Source organism: Mobula hypostoma, chromosome 4 (assembly GCF_963921235.1).
Source record: "Mobula hypostoma chromosome 4, sMobHyp1.1, whole genome shotgun sequence".
Classification (NCBI taxonomy): Eukaryota; Metazoa; Chordata; class Chondrichthyes; order Myliobatiformes; family Myliobatidae; genus Mobula; species Mobula hypostoma.
The window spans coordinates 82,465,983-82,490,904 of record NC_086100.1 but is presented as its reverse complement, the minus strand read 5'-3'; the positions used below and the strand labels follow the sequence as shown (position 1 = coordinate 82,490,904).

Genomic DNA, 24,922 nt, shown 5'->3' with positions numbered 1-24,922 from the left:
CTGGTATGTCACAGAGAAGTGACCTGATGGAAGTATATAAAATTATGAGAGGATAGAAAGTCAAGAACCTTTTTCCCAGTCAGATACTTGAGGGTAGAGCTTTAAGGTGAGGGGAAAATGTTACAGGATATTTACAAGGCTTTCTTTTTGCACAGAATGGCAGGTGCCTGAACTTGCTTCTGGGGAAATGATGGAAACAGATATGATGGCAAAGTTTACAGTTCTTTCTTCTTAGTCAATGACTTCATTACAAGAAGAGTGCGAAAAAAGAACAAAATCATTGTGTAATGTATTTAAAAGCAGTACAAATGTAATGAACAGAAGGAATCACAGAGAGATCTAATGTGCAAAGGTTAAGATATACCGCCGAAGGGTCTCGTCCCGAAATGTCGCCTGTACTCTTTTCCATTGATGCTCCCTGGCCTGTTGACTTCCTCCAGCATTTTGTGTATGTTGCCTGGATTTCCAGCATCTGCAGATTTTCTCTTGTTTGTGATTGGCCTCAATATTAAACATCCCATGACAGCACGGTAGTTAATACTGGGCCTCAACCTTTGTACATGCTCATTTTTATGACAGGGTTAGAGTGCGGCATGCAAATTGAATCCTGATAAATTTAACAATTGGCTACCAGTTTCACAGAGAAAATGGGTATAAAAGGTCTCTACGGTTCAATAAAGCAAAATACTTTTAGTTCACTCTTTGTGAAACAGGAGAAGGAATGATTTTTCCAAGACCCTCAAGGAAGCCTTCAGTTTCCCTCTGCTGATAACAACCTGCCAACATTGCCAAACCTTTACACACTTCTAACAAAAGATAACTATTTGCTAGTTGGTTCCTAAAGGCAGTTCACAATAAACCTCTACCCTTAGTTTCCCTGCCTGGTAGCTTTTCAACTTGGCTAGCCGAAAAGCATTACATTTAAGAAAAAAAAATTATAATGTACCTTGTTTTTAAGTTCAGCAAATACCCCATGCTTTTGATTTTACTATATTTCCTTCTGGTTAACTAACTCCGTCACTATCAACCCGTAAATAATCTGGGTTATTAAAACAACAGATTAACAGGAATATTAGTTTCACTTGTCAAATTAGCAATCAGTTTTAAATTCCAAATAAATGATAGCTTTGGATTCTTTTCCTCATCTATCTAAACTTGACCAAAACCAAAATTTCCTTGTGTAGATCAGGTTCTGTTGATTCACCCAACTGTCCACTGATCTATGTTACCTCTTGGTACATCAACAATATAAGTACTAAATTCTCAACTGCATGTGTATAATATTGACTCTCCTTCCACCCCTCCCTTTGGACCGTCGGCTCATCCAGTCCCTTCCCTCCTCTTTGTCACTGTTGATGATGTTTTCAAATACCAAGGATATTCACTAATATTTCAAATTGCTTCACTTCCTTCAGGACAGCACTTAAAAATCTTATCTGACTCACTTTTGTCAGTTCCCAGAATTTACTTTTTGGAATAAAGCTCACAGAAAATGCAAAATAAAAACTTTTTAAGAAACGACATCACATAGTCAGTTACACTGAGATAATGTCATGTCTGCTACTACTCAACCACAGTGAAAATCCTGCATTTGTTTTACCTTTGAATTCTTTGCATAGTACAGTATCCGCCCTCGGAGCTTGAAGTATCTTCTTTTCCAGCGCTGAAATGAACTTGTCTGTTTCATTAGAAGACCTTCTTTTATAATAGCCTGTGGAGATTGAAACCTCAGCATTTGTAACTGAAATTAGAGTTAATTCACATCTAGATACAATATCACATCCTCTGAAACCAGAAGCACAGGACATGCAAATGAAATGCAGAAAACCTTACCAACCACTTCCAATCAGAAACGCAATACAGAAAGCAATAACTCAAGTTAGAGTCTCCACAGAGTAAAACATACTATCAAATCTACTTCTTTGGCTCGGCTTTTGGTCTTTTTTTTCTGTCCATGTTCCACATTTCATTTTCAAATTACATCATTTTCCCTCTCCTGTGAACCACCTCTATCATCTTTACATCACCAATGTGTGACATTAGAGCATATTTTCAATCTATTACCACTCTAAGAATTTTCTTGCATATCAACTGACAACAAATAAATCATACAGTCCAATTAGTCAATGCCTCTTTTCAAAAACCTCCCACCAGCAAATCTTTATATCTTTATTTACAAATTCTTCTACTTTTTCCATGCAAATTCAAGCTTCTATTCCAGCTGACAATAACATGTTATATTCCAGTTTAAGATGGTGCTAGTGATACCCATGACTATAATGGCAAACAAAACAAAGAAAACGACTAAATACTTCATTAATAACAATCACCGCTAACAATGGAGAGGTGAGTCAAAGTCGAGGCGAGCAGAGGAGGAAACTCAAGGAAAATGGGTGCAAGGCAGAATTAAGGCGCGTGGACGCAGAGGCAGGGTCGAGGTATCCCCAAGAGTGAAGAAAGACCCAATGTTTCATCAATTTAACGGGCCAAATCATGGCAGTGGGGTCCAGGCCGCAGAGCGGTCTGACAGCAGGGAACGACCCAGTGTTTGGATGATTTAAGTGCTGGACCAGATTGAAATGGTCAGGGTGTCGGGACCAGAGGCGAGGGATGGGCCAGTTCTACTCATTGCTCTGCGACGTTTACTCTGCCCTGGCTGTGGCCTGCTCTGTCTGCAGTGATGTATGGCTCCGTGTTTTTCGTAAAACTTCAGGTCTGAATGCTATTTGCTTACTTTTATTGATTACACTGTTTGTTTGTTTTTCTCTCTCTCTGGATGTTTGATGGTCTTTTTTTAAATGGGTTCTTTTGGATTTCTTGGTTTTGTGGCTGCCTCTAAGGAGACGAATCTCAAGGTTGCATAATGTATACATTCTTTGATAACAAATGTACTTTTAACTATTCTAACAAATATTTCAATGGAATTCCTTTAGATTTAGAAGAGATTTTCCTGAAGTTATATCTTTTAATTTTTGACACTTCATAACTAGAAATAATTTATCCAGGTACATCCTATTAAACCCTTTGATTAACTTCAAGACTTCCTCTGTCATTTTTAGTTCTCTGAGTTCTGAAGAAAGCAAGCTTCTTAGCCTCTGAACAACCTCTCAGTGCACGCTCAATATTTGTAAAACTTCTTTCCATCTTTACTCCTAATGGAAAACTGTTACAATATAGAAACCAAAATTGTACTTGGTCTGATCAACATTCTTTTAACTTTTCTGATTTTCAATTCTCATCTGGACAGAAGTGAGTATCTGAAATCATTTGGCTTCATCATGGAAAAGTATCTGAAAGTAAGGACAGGAAGAAGGTAACACTGAAGTTGATTTAGAGCAGTAAACTGTTGTGTATTTGGTGATACTGATGAAGTGGGTTGTACACATGGTCCACTTCGTAGTGCAAGTTTGATTCATCTCTTTGTTTATGGCTACTTGAGCAGCAGTTCAGCACTGTAAGCTGAGGTTGTTGATCCATTCAATGGCTTTAGATGAGGCCAGCTGGACAGATGCTAAGCCAATGCTACTGAACATTTATGTTTAGAATATGCGATATGAACCATAGCCTTTTTGTTATAGCTGCCCGGGTTTCTTTGTCATTTTCCACTTGTGTAACAAGTGTTCACATATTTCCTCGCCCATTCTGAAATGATTCAAAGTGAACTTGTTTTCCAAATAAGATTAAACTCTGGAACTTCCATCTTCAAGTCCCAAACCAGAGGACAGACTATGACTTTGACTTTCAACCAAAATTTTTACTATAGACTAGAATACTGATTAAGTTCCAGTAAGGGCCATGGTATTTCGCAAGCTTGAAAATTTTCTAATTTTATCAAAAGTTTACCTAACTTTCCTTTTACGAGCTAGTATTAAATTGGTTTCAATCACTGTAACAGACAATGTCATCCAAATGCCTTTCAAAGTGAACCACTCATTGAATTTTAAAAGAAGATTTTTTCAACTTGCTGCCGGTTTTTTTACTAATCACAAAAGTAAGTGTGTTCCCAGTTATCAGCCCATTAGCCACCACGAGACACACTTATTTTCTTTAAATCCTTCCTGATTTTAAACAATTTCATTAAACCTCTTTCAAGCCTTCTTTGCTATTCAAGAAAATAGCTTCCATATTTCCAGTCTATTTGTGTAATTATTCTCTCACACTGAAACTTCTCTGGTAAATTTCTATGAATTCTCCAACGCCTTTATGTCCTTTCTTCTGCCTGGATTTTAATTTAGGTTTCTCATTAAGGTCGTCAAAGTTAAGCAGGTTCAGCATAATAGACAGGCTTTTGCATTCTACGTCTCTATAAAACTCAATTAGCTAACTGCTTTTACTCACCTGACTTTCACATCTTCAGATGCAAGCATAAACCATGTAAATGTATAACGGCATCCGTTAGTCTTGCGAGACCATGGATCTGCGTCTGGAAAGTACTCTTCAGGGCGCAGGCCTGGGCAAGGTTGTATGGAAGACCAGCAGTTGCCATGCTGCAAGTCTCCTCTCTCCACGACACCGATGTTGTCCAAGGGAAGGGCATTAGGACCCATACAGCTGGGCACCGGTGTCGTCACAGAGCAATGTGTGATTAAGTGCCTTGCTCATGTAGGGTCATGTAATTGATGGAAACATACATAATTCATAAATACTAACACTGAGTTGGGGGTCTGACATGATGACATAATTATGTGAAGTGCTTTTAATGCATTTGTGTTTAGTGTTTTGGATTACAATAAATGAGTTGTTATGGTTTTTCTTAAACATAAAATACCTCATACCGTTTTATTCACGAAAACCTACATTGGAGATGCCTGTGTTCTAGGATCCAGTTATTGACCATGTTGACTAACATAGTTGCTTTGATACCGCCAGAGTTTTGGGAGCAAGATGCAATTGATTGGTTTGTACAAGCTGAGGCCTAATCCACACTGTGAGAAATCATCACAGATCACACTAAATTCTACTATGTGGTAGCACCAGCCAGCAGTTGCACAGCATTGAGTGGGGTGAGTCTACTAGAACACCCACTTGAACATGATAAATACTGATTGCTGAAAATTCAATTTTTACAAACTTTTGAACTATGAGAGTCTGAGTGCACCAGACAATTGTTGTCCTTGGAGATGCTAAGCCGTCAAAGCTAATGAACCACATGCTGTTCTCCTAGGAAATCACCATCCTTGTTTTATTTTTAAAGAACTCTTCATGTAGCAAATGCCTGAGTAAATTCACATAGCCTTCTCTAACGAACCTATGAAGGACCACAGGGAGCTTACTAAAATGGCTGACAGTCTACGTTCAGCCAGGTAGAGGTGCATCATTCCTTCTCCTTTCCTCAATAAACCCGGTCAGCAAGGCCCCCAGCATAAGGACGCTTGTGGCTACAAAACAGACAAAGCTGAGTCTGTGTTTTTACCACGGTTTCTTTGGTACAAACACTAGGAAATGTCGAGTGCTTTGCAGCTTCAACAGTGCCAGAGTATTGGCACATCATAAGTCTGTGAACACCATGGATTCCAGCTGCCAGGCTCATCTACTGCTCATTATGGACACGTTTTCAGGGCAATGCTTCCTGTGTGACATGGGTGCTCAATTGAGTGTGCCGCCAGCATTGCCTATTGATGAGAAGGCAGAGTGACAAGACCTTGATGAAGGTTGCTAACGACAGCAGGATCCAGACTTACAGAACACGAGGGTGACACTCTGCTTCAGTGGGCGATGTTACACATGGGACCTCATCTTGGCTAAAGTGACTAGACCCCTGGTAACAGCAGATTTCCTGTGTGCCCAAGGACAATTAGTCAACCTTAAGAACTGCCAGTTTGTAGATGTCAAGGGCTTTGGGTCATTACCCTGTTCTCCACAATGATTCTATCAAGCACACACACCACCGCATGCAAGCTTACTTGACTGGTGGACGAATTCCCAAACCTCACTAAGCCCACACTCTCCACTAGAGATACAAAACATGGGGTCGAGCATCACATTTCCATCACTGCCCACATGCATAAACTGGACCCAGTGAAGCTGGCAACCACGAAGGTCGAGTTTGCCTACATGGAAAGACTTGATATTGTACACCAGTTGGATAGTCCCTGGGCTTCTCCCCTCCATATGGTCCCCAAGTCCGATTGTGGTGCCCCCCACGCAGCAATTACCAACGCCTTAATGAGGTCACCACCCTCAATCGTTACCTGATCCCACACATCCAAGACTTATTGGCACATTTAGCTGTAAAGTTAATTTTTTTTCCAAAGTCAGACTAGATAGGGGCAACAATCAGGTGCCAGTGTGCTCAGAGGACATTCCCAAAATGGCTGTGATAACCCTATTTTGCCTCTTTGAGTTTCTGCACGTTGTTTGGGCTGAAAATTGCAGCACAGACTTTCCAATGGCTGATGGACTCTGTATTAAGACTTAGTTTCTCTTTTTGTTTACCTGGATGACATATTTGTCTCCAGTGCATCCAAATCCAAACACGTGTCTCATCTCTGCACAATTTTCGAGTGCTTAAACCAATACGGGTTGATTATTAACCCTGCTAAATGCCAGTTTGGGTTGTCAACTATTGACTTTCTCAACATCGCATCTCCACAAAGGTGTGATACCCCTCCTATCAAAAGTAGCCACTTTTAAGGATTCCCCCACATGCCCACACTACTAAAAAACCACAGGAGTTTTTAGGTATAGTTAATTTCTATCACCTCTTCATTCTGCAAGCTGCTGAACTCATGCTCCCCTGTATGGTGTGCTTAAAGGCAACACCCCAAATCATGTGCTTGACTGGCCAGTGGGCTTGACCAGGGCATTTGATGATACCAAACAAACTCTTTTCAGTGCGGCACCCACTCCCCAACACACATATAGCCATTACCACTGACGCTTCATACGATGTTGTGGGTGCTGTACATGAGTAGTTCATCAGAGGCATGTGGCAGCCACTTGTCTTCTTCAGCCGGCAGCTCTCTCCCCCAAAAGGAAGTACAGCATAGAAACATAGAAACATAGAAAATAGGTGCAGGAGTAGGCCATTCGGCCCTTCGAGCCTGCACCGCCATTTATTATGATCATGGCTGATCATGTTTGACCATGAGCTTCTCGGTCTCTATCTGGCTGTCCACTATTCTCATTTTCTGCTATTATCACCATTTCACAGCGTTTGTTGACCACAAACCCCCTGTACATGCAATGGTCAAAATAGCAGACCCTTGTTCTGCAAGGCAGCAACAGCACCTGGTCCACAGATCAGAATTCACACTTGGTACACAGCATACAAGGGGAAAGATAATGCTGTGGCTGAATGCCTCTCACTGTTAGCCATTGAGGCCCAAGTTACTGATCCAGAGGTCAAGGCTTACCAAACAGCACACACAGGCATGCGCTTGACTGACATTAAGTTCGGGGAAGCTGGGGTTTCTCTCCTGTGTGATGTCTCAACCGTTCGCCCTCACCCCATAGTAACCGCAAACTGGAGACAGACTGTGTTTAGCTCAATACATGGCCTCTCACATCCAGGCTGGAAGGCCTCACAGAAACTGGTTGCACTAAAGTTGTGTGGTATGGCCTTAAGATTGGAGTGCAACCTTTATGGAGTGGCAGCGGGCAAAAACTAACAATCATGTTCAGGCGCCATTGACACCTTTTGAGGTCTTTGAGCGATGGTATGACCATGTCAATATGGACCTTGTTGGTCCTCTTTCCCCCACCCACAGTTTCCTGCACCTCCTTACCATGGTGGACCGTACCACCAGGTGTCCCTATGGCATTAACAACGGCTGCCGATGTGGCTCGGGCGGTCATCAGCACTTTGGCTGCTCTGTGTCGCACCTCATCTGACATTTCCTCTGACCGCGGCCCCCAATTCATTTCAGACCTCTGGGCTGCAATGGCCCAGAACCTTGGCATTAGGCTACATCACACCATGGTGTATCACCTGCAGTCCAATGGCCTATGCAAGCACTTTCACTGCTCCTTAAAGGCTGCTCTGAAGGCCTCCCTTCCAATTGAGTGTTGGCACGATTGTCTCCCGTGGGTGCTGCTGGGGCTCAGAATGGCACAAAAGGAGGACCTGCAGTCGTCAGTGGCTGAGTTGGTATACAGGCAGCCGTTATGGGTGCCAGGTGATTTTTATTCCTGATGCCATGGCCGTCTGGCCGGCCTCTCAACAGTGTTCCGCCCCCCTCAGTGAATTCAATTCCTTTGCACCTTTTTCTACCTCCCATCATGGCGTACAGTGCCCTTGGGTTCCTGTTGACATACACTCCAACTCAATTGTTGTCATCCGCCATGATGCACACCAACATCAACTTAGGCCCTCTTACGATGGCCCGTCCTGCATTTTGGAACAGAGAGAGAAAAGTTTTATCATAGATAAGAGGGGTAAACCTGAATGTGTTTCAGTAGATCGCCTTAAATCGGCCCATCAAGATTTGACGGATTCCGTTACCATGTCCCTGTCATCACAACATGACCATGAGCATGCCAATACACTTCTGGACCAGTCAGAGGTATCTACTGTTCCTCTGCCCATGGAGCACAGGACCTGAGCCCGGCAGCTCACCTGAACTCTGGACAGGCTCATAATGTCAGTTTTAGTGAATTCAGGAGTGGTCTGTGTAGGGTAACATAATTGGTGGAAACGTACTCTGGCAGAATGGGTCTACCCTGAGTCCCAATGTGGTTTGCACACAAGGAGGTCAACTGTCGACATGATTTTCTCACTCCTTCATCTCCAGGAGAAGTGCAGGGAACAACAGAAACCCCTCTATGTCGCTTTCATCAACTTGACCTAGGCATTCGACCTTGTCAGCAGGAATGGGCTCTTTCAGATTCTCCTCAAGAACGGCTGTCCCCCGAAACTCCAAAGTACCATCAAGTCATTCTATGATGACATGAGGGCTACTGTTCAGTACGATGGCAGCTCATCAGAACCCTTCACTATTCGTCGTGGAGTCAAACAAGAATGCGTGTTGGCCCCAATATTATTCGGCATCTTCTTCTCTCTGCTATTGAAGCACGCGTTTGGGACGTCAACAGAAGGCATCTACATGCACACCAGGTCTGATGGTCGGTTGTTCAACCCTGTGTGCCTGACAGCAAGAACAAAGGTGCAAAAGATCTTAATACGTGACATGCTCTTTGCCGATGACGCTGCTATAACCTCACACACCAAACAGCAACTACAAACTCTCATGGACCGCTTCTCTAAGGCATGCAAGGACTTCAGGCTTACCATCAGCCTAAGGAAAACAAATGTCCTTGCCCAGAACATAGTGCAGACACCAGTCATTAATATTGACAATTACGATCTAGAAGTGGTCCACGAGTTCACATACTTGGGGTCGACCATTAGCGACACTCTCTCGATGCTGAAATCAATAGGTATATCGGCAAAGCAGCATCGATCCTTGCTCGACTCTCCTCGCGGGTCTGGGAGAATCCGAAACTCACTACAAAGACCAAGACTGCTGTGTACAATGCATGCATTATCGGCACCCTCCTGTATGGTAGCGAGACTTGGACCATCTACTCCAAGCAGGAGAGGAAACTCAATAGTTTTCACCTGCGTCGCCTTCGCCGCATCCTTGGTATCACCTGGAGAGACAAAGTCCCAAATTCTGAGGTCCTCTCCCGCGCTGGACTTCCCACAATGTTCACGCTGTTAAGACAATGCAGACAGCGCTGGCTGTGCCACGACCGTCGTATGAAGGATGGTAGGCTGCCAAAGGACATTCTCTAAGGAAAACTAGCAACAGGCAAGAGGAACATTGGTAGACCCCAGCTTCGCTTCAAAGACCTCTGCAAGCGTGACATGAAAGCCTTAAAAATCAACACGGAGTGCTGGGAGGATACAGCAGATGACCGCAACAAATGTTGAAGCACTCTTCAGCAACACCTAGAGCAAGACGAGAGAGTGATCCTGAGTCAGTTTGTGGACAGCAGACAGCAATTCCACGGCACGCTACACATGCAGCAGCTGTGGCAGAGCCTGCCGTTCCAGGATCGGCCTCAATAGCCACAGTCGACACTGCTCAACAAACCAGTGACTACCAGAGACGCAGTGCCCGTGGTCAACCACGACCGACGGAGGCCACACTTAATTCACAACCACCGACATTGAGTTGGGATTCATTTTAAGAGGCTGGTCTGACATCATGATGTAATTACGTGAAGTACTTTTACTGTGCTCCGTGTTCAGTATTTTGGGTAACAGCAAATGAGTTGTTATGGTTTTTCTTAAACATAAAATGCCTCAGGTCATTTTATTTGTGAAAACCTACACCTGCACTTCTAGACTTTTTCCTCACTCACATTATTGATAAATTTGTCCTAATTAATTTTATTAATGCTTCTTATTCATCCTGGAGAAATACAGTGGCATTGAATTTCATTGTCTGGTGTCTTCCATACAAAATGCTTGCCCATATCTTCTTGACATTTATTTCTTCCGTTCTCAAATTTTATGCAAAAAATAACAATGGCCCTAGCATTCAGTCATAAAGAAACAAGCTACATTAAAGCTACATTCTAGCTCAGATCACAACTGAGCAGACCACAACGAACGTAAATTAGGTTAATGCGTTATGTCCCTGTCATTTCCTCTCTCTTGAGGCAATCTCAGTGATAGTGAGAGTGTAAAAATAACCCTGGTAAGCTATTTTTCCAAATTTTCAGCATCTCCCTATTTCAGGGGTCCCCTACCTTTTTTGTACTACCGACCGGTTTAATATTGACAATATTCTTGTGGACCGGCTGACCGGGTGTTCAAGCAGGGTTAAACTCACTTCAACATGTCTTTTACAGTTAGGGTTGCCAACTTTCTCACTCTCAAATAAGGGACAAAAGTAGCAGTCAAATACGGTTCAATGTTTACCCTGAGAAAGACTACCATGACCATGAAGCCTTGCATGGGCACTTGTGTGCGCACGCGTGACGTGAGCATATGTGACACGCGCATGTGCATACGTGCTGATTTTTTTCTACAAATCAGTTTTGACTTAATCTTCCCGACTACACTGTACATACATTATTTCTACTTTATATAGGCTGTGTATTTACATCATTAATACACTTACTATATGTTAGTGTTATTTTAGTTTTTATGTGCTATTTGGTATGATTTGGCAGGTTATTTTTTGGGTCTGAGAACGCTCAAAAATTTTTTCCCATATAAATTAATGGTAATTGCTTCTTCGCTTTACGCCATTTTGGCACGAAAGGTTTCATAGGAACGCTCTACCTTAGCGGGGGAAATATGGGACAAGGCCGGTCCCGTATAGGACAAACCAATTTAGCCCAATATACAGGATGTCCCGCCAAATACGGGACAGTTGGCAACCCTATGTTAAAGTTCAACAGTATGTGACAGGGAATGAGGAAAGGTGCAGCTGACTCATATTGTTTCCTCACGGGCCCGGTAGCAGATGCTTTGCGGTCCGGTGGTTGGGGACCACTGCTTTATTTTATGCATCAGTTCTGTAGTCTCTACCAATAAGACAGGTCCAGCTTTCTTACACCTTTGACATTCACAAAATGCTGAAGCTACTCAGCAAGCAGCATCTATGGAGAGCAACAGTCAACGTTTTGGACTGAAGGTCTTGACCCGAAATACTGACTGTTTATCCCTCTCCATAGATGTTACCTGACTTGCTGAATTCAAAGTCAAAGTCTGTCCCAAGCCTTTGTGGCCCATCAGTCCAGTGCTTATACCGGTTTCTGTGGTATGAAGTGACTGAGAGTACGAGACTCACCCTCGGATAGGACGCCAGTCTATCGCGAGGTTAACCCCCAGCATTTTCAGCTGGGTGGACTGGAGCAGTGTGTGGTTAACTGCCTTGCTCAAAGACACAACACACTGCCCCAGCCAAGACTCGAACCCACAACCTTCAACGCACTAACCACTTGGCCACGCGCCACACAACTTGCTGCATTACTCCAGCATTTTGGGTGCGTGTTGCTCAAGATTTCCAGCACCCACAGAACCTCAGTATTTACCCTTGACACTCTATTGTGATTATAATTACATAGGGAAATCTAAATGGAGATGAGATAATGCCCTGTACAGATTCAGCCTCGCACCTTGTGTTTTTTTTCCACCCCACTATCCTTTTCCCTTCCTTATTGGTAGCCATATTTTATGGAGATAGTCTCAGAGGCATCTCTACTACTACCAAGAAGCCTCATCCATTGCAGCAGTTTGAAAATTAAGAGTATGGGGTTGAAAAATGCTGCAATAGAATTTGCATGATTTTTTTGTGTAGAGAAAATGGTAAAGTGCTCTCCCAAACACTGAATTAAGTATCAGTAGAGGATCTGTGGAAACCTCAGAATGGTGCCTGAATGGAGAAGTTAATAGAATCTGAGAGCATGAAAGAGCTACAATGGTATTACAATACTGGTGACCTGGGATTCACATTACTATACACTGCAGTTAAATTTCCAAGATTTCCTGGTGAATTACAAATTACACTAATAGTTTTACAAAATGGGTAAAACAATATGTCTCTTGAAGACAAAATTCTCCTGCAAACACTCAAATACTGCCATTATTGAAAAGTGCCTCATGGAAACGTAGTGCAATGACGCAGACAGCAAGATTCTCATAATGCAACATTACTGGGTAATCCACTTCAGGTTGACCTAGTTATTGGTCACAGCAAAGTGAGCCCAAGGATCAGTTCCAAGGCAATACTGGGTCATTCTATCAAAAATGTTAAATTAATGGAGCTTCTGAAAATGTGCAATGATAGCAGGAAATGTTGCAAGTACTCAGTGGATCAGACGACTCGAGAGAAAGAAAAGGACTTTATATACCATAGGAAGTACTGAACCCACACAGGGAACCTGGTGTACAGGAACAAAGATTTCCAAAGGCAACAGCACAGGTTGAAGACATGGCCGAGGGCAAAGTGGATACTTTCCTTCATTAGCCAGAGCTTGGAAAAAGGAGAAGGGAGGTATGGTGCAACTACAGTGGTGCTTCAAAGTTTGTGAACCCTATAGAATTTTCTCTATTTCTTTTTTTTTGGGGCGTGTGCCTGCGTGCGTTCGAGCCTGTGCATGTGCGTCTGCGTGTGCGTCCGTGATGATGTCTTTTTCATGGCTTTTTTACAAGGCGCAGAGTGAGACAGAGAGAGACTGTGTGGCGCACCACTCCTCACACAGATATTTTCGCAGTATTTTTCCCTTTGTTTTACAAGGTCGAGTTGAGAGCTCGGCACTTAACCCGGCACGGATGGAAAGTGTACTCGGGAGTGGACCCGACTGGTTTCGAACCGGGAAACCTCCACTCCCGGGTCCGGCACCAATGTCATTGCACCACCAGCTGGCCCGAATTTTCTCTATTTCTGCATAACTATGACCTAAAATGGGATCAGATCTTCATATATGTCCTAAAACTAGATAAAGAGAACCCACTTACTGTAACTAAATAATACAAAAACATTATACTCATTCATTTATTTATTGAGAAAAACAATCCAATATTACATGTATTTCTTGGAAAAAGTATGTGAACCTTTGCTCTCAGTAACTGGTGTGATCCCTCCCCCTGGTACAGCAATAACTTCAACCAAACATTTCTGGTAGCATCAGCTCGGAGGAATTTTCGGCCATTCCTTCTTACAAAGCTACCTCAACCCTAGGATGCTGGTGGGCTTCCTTGCATGAACTTCTTAATTCAGGTCCTTCCACAGCCTTTCTCTAGGATTAAGGTCAGGACTTTGACTCGGCCATTCCAAAACATGAATTTTCTTCTTCTTAAACCATTCTGTTGTTGAGTTACTCTTGTCTTTTGGATCATTGTCTTGTTGCATTATCCAACTTCTATTAAGCTTCAGGTGACAGACTACTACCCTGACATTCTCCTGTAAAACGTTCTGATATAATTTTGAATTCATTGTTCCCTCAATGATTGCAAACCGTCCAGGCTTTGAGGTGGCAAAGCAGCCCCGAACCATGATGCTCCTTCCACCATGCTTCACAACTGGGATGAGGTTTTGGTGTTGGTGTGCAGTGCCCTTTTTCCTCCAAACATAGCAATGTGCATTTTTGCCGAAGAGTTCAACTTTTGTCCCATCTGCCCACAGAACATTGTCCCAGAAGTGTTGTAGAACATCCAGGTGGTCTTTCGCAAACTTGAGACGTTCAGCAATGTTTTGTTTTTGGAGAGCAGTGGTTTCCTCCCATGAACACCATTCTTGTTCAGTGTTTTTCTTGTAGTGGACACATGAGCAGACACTTTAGCAAGTTCTAGAGATTTCTGCAGGTCTTTTGCTGTTAGTCTTGGTGCGATCTTTGCAGGATGCCCACTCCTAGGGAGAGTAGTAACAGTACTGAGTTTTTTCCATTTGGAGACAATTTCTCTTATTGTGGACTGAGGAACACGCAGGTCTTTAGAGATGCTTTTGTAGCCTTTTCCAGCTTCATGCATCTTTACAATTCGTCTTCTAATATCCTCTGGAAGTTGTTTGGATCAAGGCATGGTGCACATAAACAGATCTTTCTTGAGAAGAGCAGATTCTGACAGTAACCTGACTTTGTGCATCTTTTTTATAGGGCAGGGCACCTCTGCAACCCACACTTCCAATCTCATCCTATTGATTGGAACACCTGACTCCAAACAGCTTTTGTAGAAGGCATTACCCAAGAGGTTCACATACATTTTCCAACAAATACAAATATTGGATCAATTTTCTTAATAAATAAATGAACAAGTATAATTTTTTTGGTGTTATTTATTTGTGTTATCTTTATCTAGTTTTATGACTTACGTGAGGATCTGATAACATTCTAGGTCATATTTATGCAGGAATAGAGAAAATTCTACAGGGTTCACAAACTTTCTAGCAGCATTGTATATAAAAACTATATACAGTAGGTTACAGTTGGATTACAGTGTGTTTCTGGTCAATGGATCCTAGGAAGGCTGTGACTGCACTGAAGAAGGTGCTGTGATTTACCAGGACATCATCTCAAAGGAGTGCTTGCGTTATTAGAAGAAACTGAATAGGCTGGGATTGTTTTTTTTTTGGATTGTAAAAGCTGATATGAGACCTGACTACAATATACAACATTCTGACAAATTAGATAGGGTAGATAGTTAAATATGTTCCCCTTAGCAGACATATCTACAATCAGAAGGCAGAGGCTGAATGTAAGAGCAAGAGATACAGAGATTTTGCTCTATCCAAAAGATGTTTAGCATCTTGAATGCTCTGCATAGATGTGTGCTGGAAGTGAGAAGTCTCACACTTAACAACTGCCGAAAAATGGGATTAATATGGATGAGCAGCTGATCGTCAACATTTGCAAGGTAGGCCAATGAGCCTGTTTCAATGCTGTGTAACTTTGACTTTATGAGATGTTGTCTAATCTTGCATATAGCATAATACTCTTCCGTAATTTTACTTATTCATTCCAGGTTTTATACTCCTAATGAGATCATCCACAGATGACAATGTAAAGCATTTAACAGAAGTAGGAAAATAATGTTACAGACCTGTCTCTAACAGACACTTCCAAAGAGTCCTGATAGACTGGATTTCTTTAAACAGAGAGCTGACAATAAACCTCCAGGTCTGCAAAGTGTCTCAAGTATGTCCCTGTCAATTATGAAGTAGCAAAGCAAAACTGCTGCCCTGGACAACAACTTTTTCATAATTCCCCTCCACAAGAACATACTGAAGCCAAACTTAGCTGACACGGACATCTACAGCTATAAAGCAGCAACTTGTAACTGTGGAAGTCAGCTAACTTCACCACGTACTACAAGGAATTGGCTGGATAGACTCACTCTGGAGATTCTGCAGTGATATATTTCATACTTACTCCCACAGAATTGGGATTTCTTTAACTAGCTTTACCTGGTTCTTTCATACATTGCGTGAGAATGATATTAAGCTGAGTTATTTCTGATAGAAGTTTACAAAATTACAAGAGACATTGATAAGGCAGACAGCCAGTATCTTTTTCCCAGGGTACAAATGTCAAGTTCTAGAGGACATGCACTTTAGGTGAGACAGGAATATCTCGAGGACAAGCACGAGATAAATTTAATTTTACACAGTATGTAAAATGTGCCTCTGTCAGGCTGCCAAGAGGTAGTGATGGAAGCAGACACAAAAGTGGCATTTAAGACACATGAATATGAATGTAATGGAAGGATATGGAACATGTGCAGGCAGATGAAATTGAGTTCAATTTGGCATCCTTTAGCACAGACATTGCAGGAATCAATGTTTTTGCTGTAGGCATACTCTTCCAGCTCAAAGGGCCTAGACTCTTCTTCAGTACATCAAAACAAGGTTTCTGGGTTAAGGTAATGCACAATATCTGCATTCAAAGTCTGTCCAGAGCATATATTGTGGGTTGAAGGGCCTGTGCCTGAGCTCTATTGTTTTACCTTCTGTGTAAATCATGTGCAAAAGTCTTAGGCACTCTGGATTTTTTATAGAGCCCCGATATCAATATCAAAGCTGTCTGGGATTATCTGGAGAAGGAAGCAAGCGAGACAGCCAAAGTCTGCAAAACTGTGACAAGTTATCCAAGATGCTTGGATCAACTTACCAGCTGATTTTCTTATAAAACTACATGTCAGAGTACCTGAGAGAATTGATGCGGTTCTAAAGACAAAGGGTGGTCACATCTAAGTGATTTGATTTAGTTTTTCTACTGTTTACTGCTCATTAATTTTTCTTGATATTTAGAGACTTTTCATTTCATTATCTTTGAAAGCATCTTCACTTTGCATAACTTTTGTACAGATGCCTAAGGCTTTAGCACAGAGAGACTGTGTAAGAGTACAGAGAGACAGACGTGTGGTTTATTGGGAATTTTGTTACTGCTGAACGCTTTAATATATCTCTAAAATGCCATCCTGTTTAAAAGATTGAAAATACTTTGGCAATAGTTTGAGAATATTGTCCTGTACTGTCACTGGTTCCACCCTTGCACAACACTTATGGATTAATAACGGGCACGCAAACCTAATGTGCCATACGGTACAAGGTAATCACCAATGTACCTGTGTCTAAATCCAAAGGAATCTAGGGCAAGAAGAAAATTAACCAGTTAAAAAATTTCAAATTCTTTCAATTCTCCCTTGCAATTTAATTCATTGTGAGAGGCAAATTCATCCTGATATTTAATTTTGTCATGATGCTAAACAGATAGAGACAAGCAGATGAATAGGACTGCACCTTCTCTTATGCAGAAAAAAAAGGACTATTAGATGCTTGGTTGTTTAACTTAATCACCCATTCTTTTCATACCTCATGTGCTGAGACTGTATTACTTGGTAGACAAGTTTAGTAAAAGAATGTTGAACTTCAAAAGTCAATCTTTTTATCACAGACACACCCCTCGACTATTTTCTCAGTGAGATTTGTTAATCATTCTCCGGTACCATGCAAGGTTTATATCAAAACAACATATTAACAGAAATATCACTGAATTGCCTGAAGCAATGAAGCAAAGTCAGAATTCCTAACAAACTACTTCATCTATGTTGTCAAGTACACATAAAACACACAGCAATTGTTTCTTTTATTAAGTGTCATAAACCCAAGGCAATTCCAACAACTCGTGGTCTAATGACTGGAAGAGTCAGAAATCCAAAGGTTTAACAGCAAGTAATGCTTTTGGCTAATTCTGATGGAATTCTGAACTGACAAAGCAAGAACCAAATTTCAGTTTTGCAAAAGGATATTGAAGAAGATGGTACCAGCGAACAACATGACCAAGGGGGACCCTCCAGACAGTTCACGAAGTTACTCCTTTCACTTCTTTTACTTTCTCTTACTATTTTACATGTGGCTCTGCTATTGTTTAAAGCCTGTGATCTACACTTTTGTGGTGTGTTTTCGGGCCGAATGAGCGATCTGGCGCTTTGCTGTCTGAGTGAGTTCACAGAGATATCAAGTGAAGTGTGGGGCCAGGAAGCCAAGAAGCCTGGGGACAGAGCACAATCCCATGATTGACTCCAGTTATTACAGATTAGATCATCAAAGAAGACTGAAACCAATGAGGATGAGAGCGGAGGGTGGGCGGCTGTTCAGCACCAACTACTTGCAGCTAACCGGTCCCCCCTTCCTCACTCGCTGTTGCCGAAGTGTCTGCGTGTGACCACTCTCTCCTTGCCTCCCTCTCTCCTGCTGCTCTCGAAGGAAGGTGTCTGCATATGGATGGGCTCTCTCCCCCCTCACTTAATGATGCCAGAGGAAGGTTCTGGAGCCCTGGGCAAGGTTTAATCGAAGCAGTTTGTGGATTGGACTCTGTAGTTCACATTATGATGTGTCTCTGGTCACTCCTTGTTTTGTTGCTAATTTTGTGTGATTTTGATCCCGGTAGACTAGTTCTGCAACCTGCAGATAGCGAAGATAGCACTAGGCTAGGATGAACTGAGCTGGACTGAATGTGCCTGCACATTTTTGATAGCTTTGTGGTTTGGTGTCTTATTTTTTTTTCATTCATTTTTTTTGCCATTTGTGCAATTTGTTCTTTTTTAAAATATTGGCGGTTTGATGTTTCTCTTTGAACAGGTTTCATGGTTTTCTTTGTTTTGTGGCTATCTATGAGAAAGTGAATCTCAGAGTTGTATACTACATACATACTTTGATAATAAATGTACTTTGAAAGGGAATGGGTCTCTTCTCATTTCAAACTCCAATCTTTGTCTTAGATGTTTAATGCAGAGTTTAGTGAAGAATGAATAATCTTTGAGAATTTATTGCCAATTAAGCTTAAAGGCTTCTGATGCCTAATGCAAACCAACACACACAAAATGCTGGAGGAACTCAGCAGGTCAGACAGCATCCATGGAAAAGAGTAAACAGTCAACATTTCAGGCTGAGACCCTTCTTCATTCCCTGAAGCATAGTCTCGGCCCCAAACATCGACTGTTTACTCTTTTCCATGGATGCTGCCTGACCTGCTGAGTTCCTCCAGTATTTTGTATGTGTTGCTTTGGATTTCCAGCATCTGCAGATTTTTTCATGTTTCTAATGCGAACCAAGCCTGCTCAAGTTAATTTACATTAATCTCCCAACGTCAGCAGACAGGAATAAATTCATTCCCATCATTCTGGCCACGTGACATCCACAACTCAGAATATCTAAGGCATAGTATCACTCTGTTGCTCAAGAAAAATTATTTTATTTTGCTTCAATGGTTTGCATAGACTAAAGGTGAAGGTGGGACTAAAGCAACTAGCCAGTTGATTAAAGTCTGCATTGGATATAAAATTTTAATTTGTGTTTCACTGTATTTGTGTCCTCTCTACGAAACTGCATCAAACTAAGCTTAAACAACAGGAATTCTGCAGATGCTGGAAATTCAAGCAACATACATCAAAGTTGCTGGTGAACGCAGCAGGCCAAGCAGCATCTATAGGAAGAGGCGCAGTCGACGTTTCAGGCCGAGACTCTTCGTCAGGACTAACGAAGGGTCCTGATGTTAGTCCTGACGAAGGGTCTCGGCCTGAAACGTCGACTGCGCCTCTTCCTATAGATGCTGCTTGGCCTGCTGCGTTCACCAGCAACTTTGATGTATGTTGCTCAAACTAAGCTTATTTCTGTCTATTTAGGTGTTAACGAACCAATGACACTATATGCAGAACTGGGAGTTCTAGTGTCCCTAAAGATATTCCACTCTGAACCAGCATCACCTAATACAAGTTCACAATTTTTTCACATCACTGAATAGTAATAGCATACTTTCTTCAGCATATCATCAAGATCAGGGTGACTTTCTTCCACTTTGGTCTTACGAGTTCTGAGACAGCTAATGAGAACATTGTAGGAGCAGCATTCTCTTTCACCAGTGAAACAGCTGATGCCAACAGAACGAGTGCAGAGTTTGTAAGGTGGTCCACTCCTTCCATTGATTGCGCATGTAATTCTATGTGTTCCTAATTCATGGCCTCAACATTTTTACTGCCATCCCGATTGTGTTCATAAGCCAGAAATTCCTAGAAATCAGTTAAAATGTTGCATTTCTTCATGGAGGCATATCCTTGCATATTTTCAGTCTGTCTGGTAACGCCTTTCCAAGACAGTGCTTGTTTCAGAACTCAGGTACAGGCAAGCGATCAAAGTGGTTAGTCCAATATTGTTAATTGAATGCAATTAGGATCTCTAAACTGAGGATATTAGTCTGGGAGAAGACACTGTCATTAGAACACTTGAACTTCTGGTGAGTTTGAACCAATCCAATGCACAATATGACTGCCTACATAACAATAACAGATTCCCCATGAAGAGATTTAGGTGTCAAGTAGACTTCGTGAGATAGTGATAGACTCTATATAATTTAGCAACTCTTTCAGTATTGTTTGATAATTCAATAAAATGAGAACAACCAATATTTGCTCTTTGTTTCCTTTCTAAAGATCACCTATGTCCATATTTTAATTCACTTATTAGTATACTTCCCAATTGTAGAAACTTCAGAATTTATGTCCTTCCTTCCAGCAAAGATTGATTTTTAAACTAACTTCTCATATTCTTTATAACTATAATGTCTCAATTCTACTGCCATTTGAATTTTCTTGTTGCACCCTTGTAGCTCAAATATTTTTTCATTAATGAAATGACTTTACTACTTGAACTAAGAACATTTTACTCAAAGTTTAGCAGTATTTTCTTTTTTTAATTTCTGTACTCTAACACACCAAAAGATAACAAAATTAAAAGATGTATTTGATTTTTACCAATTAACACCATTACTTCAACTTTTCTTTACAGCTGTTTGTACCAACCATTGCTCTGAGCAGGAAATTTTTACATGTCCTGAAAACTGCACGGCTCTTTAAATGTTTTTCTGTGTAATCAATCAAACACAAACCACAACTCACAACACAAGTAAATGATGTCAGGCGGTCAAAACAACTGACATGCACAATGGCAAAAGTAAAATGTTTTGACTAGACAGTGTCAGCGTTCAGCGGGCCAGCGGTTAATTAACATTGAGCTACTAACTTCCATTCTGTGTTAATTGTTACAATTTTTAACAGTGTTGTAACTTGAAACACTAACAATATAAATATGCTGAAGCTCTAAAACAGACAATAGACAATAGGTGCAGGAGTAGGCTATTTGGCCCTTCAAGCCAGCACCGCCATTCACTGTGATCATGGCTGATCATCCACAATCAGTATCCAGTTCCTGCCTTATACCCATAACTCTTTGATTCCGCTATCTTTAAAAGCTCTATCCATCTCTTTCTTGAAAGCATCCAGAGACTTGGCCTCCACAGCCTTCTGGGGCAGAGCATTCTATATATCCACTACTCTCTGGGTGAAAAAGTTTTTCCTCAACTCAGTTCTAAATGGCCTACCCCTTATTCTTAAACTGTGGCCTCTGGTTCTGGACTCACCCATCAGCGGGAACATGCTTCCTGCCTCCAGCGTGTCCAATCCCTTAATAATCTTATATGTTTCAATAAGATCCCCTCTCAGCCTTCTAAATTCCAGAGCATACAAGCCCAGTTGCTCCAATCTTTCGACATATGACAGTCCTGCCATCCCGGGAATAAACCTTGTGAACTTACGCTGCACTCCCTCAATAGCAAAAATGTCCTTCCTCAAATTTGGAGACCAAAACTGCACACAGTACTCCAGGTATGGTCTCACCAGGGCCCTATACAGCTGCAGAAGGACCTCTTTGCTCTTATACTCAATTCCCCTTGCCATGAAGGCCAGCATGCCATTAGCTTTCTTCACTGCCTGCTGTACTTGCATGCTTGCTTTCAGTAACTGATGTACAAGAACACCTAGATCTCGTTGTGTTTCCCCTTTTCCTAACTTGATAATAATCTGCCTTCCTGTTCTTACCACCAAAGTGGATAACCACACATTTATCCACATTAAACTGCATCTGCCCACTCACCCAGCCTGTCCAAGTCACCCTGCATTCTCATAACATAGATAGATAGATAGATAGGTAGATATACTTTATTAATCCCGAGGGAAATTTGGTTTCGTTACAGCCGCACCAAACAAGAATAGAGCGTAAATATAGCAATACAAAAAAACCCCAACAATCAAACACCAAAATGCAAACTATGCCAGATGGAAAATAAGTCCAGGACCAGTCTATTGGCTCAGGGTGTCTGACCCTCCACGGGAGGAACTGCACGTTCGATGGCCACAGGCAGGAACGACCTCCCGTGCCGCCAAGTGTTGTATCATGGTGGAATGTGGCCGAAGTCCAACAGTAAAAAGTTCAATATCCAGTCTGCAAACACGTTCCTCAATCGTAATATACCCCGGATTGCACCATCCGTTGTTAGCCAGAACAGTAAGCACCGAACTCCTTTAAGCTTACCGCTCTCAGTGCACTTCTGGTCAGTCGGAACGGTATTACCCACCGAACTCCTCTTCTCCAAAAGTCTCTGTTGTCTCGACCCGGTCCTCTTTCCTCAGCTTTGTGATCCCCCTCTGTGTGTTTTCCTCCGGATTTCAGCAGGGATTCCACCGTTCCGTTCACTAAACCGGCCGGTCTTTGCTGGTCCGTGAAATACACAATGCAACCTTGCTTCTGTCCCGCGTGTCGGGATGTAAACATTTCCAGCGCTAAAGAAAACCCAAATAAAACTCTCTCTACCAGCATGTTAGAGAGGGTGCAGCTCCGACGTGTTACCGTGAGAAAAAAATACAAAAAATAACGTAAATTAAAAAGTAAGAAGAAGGTAAGAATAGATCAGAACGACTGTACCAGGTTGCATGCACGACCGGCGCATGAGTACTTGCAGATCGGCGCATGCGCACTTGCATCCTCCTCACATTTCACACTGCCACCCAGCTTTGTGTCATCGGCAAATTTGCTAATACTACTTTTAATTCCCTCATCTAAATCATTAATATATATTGTAAACACCTACAGTCCCAACACTGAACCCTGCGGTACCCCACTGGTCACCGCCTGCCATTCCGAAAGGGACCCGTTAATCGCTACTCTTTGTTTTCTGTCAGCCAGCCAATTTTCAACCCATGTCAGTACTCTGCCCCCAATACCACGTGCCCTAATTTTGCCCACTAATCTCCTATGTGGGACTTTATCCAAGGCTTTCTGAAAGTCCAGGTACACTACATCCATTGGCTCTCCCTTGTCCATTTTCATAGTTACATCCTCAAAAAATTCCAGAAGATTAGTCAAGCACGATTTCCCCTTCATAAATCCATGCTGACTCAGACCAATCCTGTTACTGCTATCCAGATGTGTCACAATTTCATCTTTTATAATTGACTCCAGCATCCTTCCCACCACCGACATCAGGCTAACCGGTCTATAATTCCCTGTTTTCTCTCTTCCTCCCTTCTTGAAGAGAGGGACAACATTAGCCACCCTCCAATCCACAGGAACTGATCCTGAATCTATAGAACATTGGAAAATGATTACCAATGCGTCCACGATTTCTAAAGCCACCTCCTTAAGTACCCTGGGATGCAGACCATCAGGTCTCGGGGACTTATCAGCCTTCAGACCCAACAGCCTATCCAACACCATTTCCTGCCTAATATAAATTTCCTTCGATGTTTCAAAATAACGGTTGTGGTACATTTACGATTTAGAAAATGTATGGATTATATTCATTAACAAATAATTAATTACAGGGCATTTCACAATTATATTAGCATAATTTCAAAATTATATTAATATTATATAACAGAAAATTTCAACTGCACAGCAACAAAGGCTACATGCACAGGAACATTTCAGTTACTGCATGGTCACACACCCACAAGGCTTAGAGGGAACAATGCTTGTCAACCTCTTTTTCCTTTCTATTAAGATCTATAAGGTGCACAACTTAGCTTCAGGTGGATATTTTTCAATTAAATTGCACCTGTTATCTATCCAGTGATGACCTTCCACACATTCTCTAAAAATTTGTCTCTGCCTCTACTTCAATATATGTCACCATATACAACCCTGAGATTCGTTCTCTTGCAGGCATACACAGTAAATCCAAGAAACACAACAGAATCAGTGGACATTGCCCCCAACTGGATGGAAAACCAACCAAATTGCAAAAGACAACAAAATGTGCAAATACAAAAGAAAAAGAATAATAATGAATAAGCAATAAATATTGAGAACATGAAATGGAGAGTCCTTGAAAGTAAGTCCATAAGTTGTGGGAAGAGTTCAGAAATGGGGTTAGTGAAGTTATTGCCTCTGGTTCAAGAGCCTGATGGTTGAGGGGTAATAACTGTTTCTGAACCTGGTGGTACTCCTGTATCTTAATCCTGGTGGCAGCAGTGAAAAAGGATCATGGCCTAGATGGTGGGAATCCTTGATTATGGATGCAGCTTTCTTGCTACAGCGCTCCATGTAGATGTGCTCAATGATAGGGAGGGCATTACCTTTGATGGATTAGGCCATATTCAGTACTTTTTGTAAGATTTTCCATTCAAGGGCATTGATGTTTCCATACCAGGCTGTGATGCAACCAGTCAATATATTCTCCACCAGACATCTGTACAAGTTCGTCAAAGTTTTAGATGTCATGCCAAATCTTCACAAACTCCTAAAGGAGTAGAGTTCCATGCTTCTTCTTTAAGGCACCTACCCACTGGGTCCAGGACATATCTTCTGAAATGATAAAATTGAGGAATTTAAAGTCGCTGGCCCTCTCTACTTCTGATCCCCCCAGTGAAAATTGGCTCATGTTTCCTCCTCTTGAAGTCAATATTCAGTGCCTTGGTCTCGCTGACATTGAGTGAGAAGTTGTTGTTGTGGCATCACTCAGAGAGATTTTCAAGCTGCTTTGTAACTAACAGCATTCTTCAATTGTCAGATTATTAACTAGGGAGGGAGGAGAAGATGGCGGTGCGATGCAGCGCGCGCGGCCGTTCCGAATGATATCGTAATGTGTTAACTAGGGGCCGTGCACAATTCTGATTTGATGGAGACAGCCGTGAGAA

At 41.9% G+C, this 24,922-nt stretch overlaps 1 protein-coding gene across 2 annotated transcripts in view; it reads right to left on the bottom strand.

Moving 5' to 3' along the window:
- LOC134345423 (diacylglycerol kinase delta-like) overlaps positions 1–24,922 on the bottom strand; it is a 185,282-nt gene that overhangs the window by 136,073 nt on the left and 24,287 nt on the right. For both annotated transcript variants that reach the window (XM_063046054.1, XM_063046055.1), the window contains exon 2: positions 1,601–1,711. In XM_063046054.1, coding sequence (XP_062902124.1) covers positions 1,601–1,711 — 111 coding nt within the window. The remainder of the gene's footprint in view (positions 1–1,600; positions 1,712–24,922) is intronic.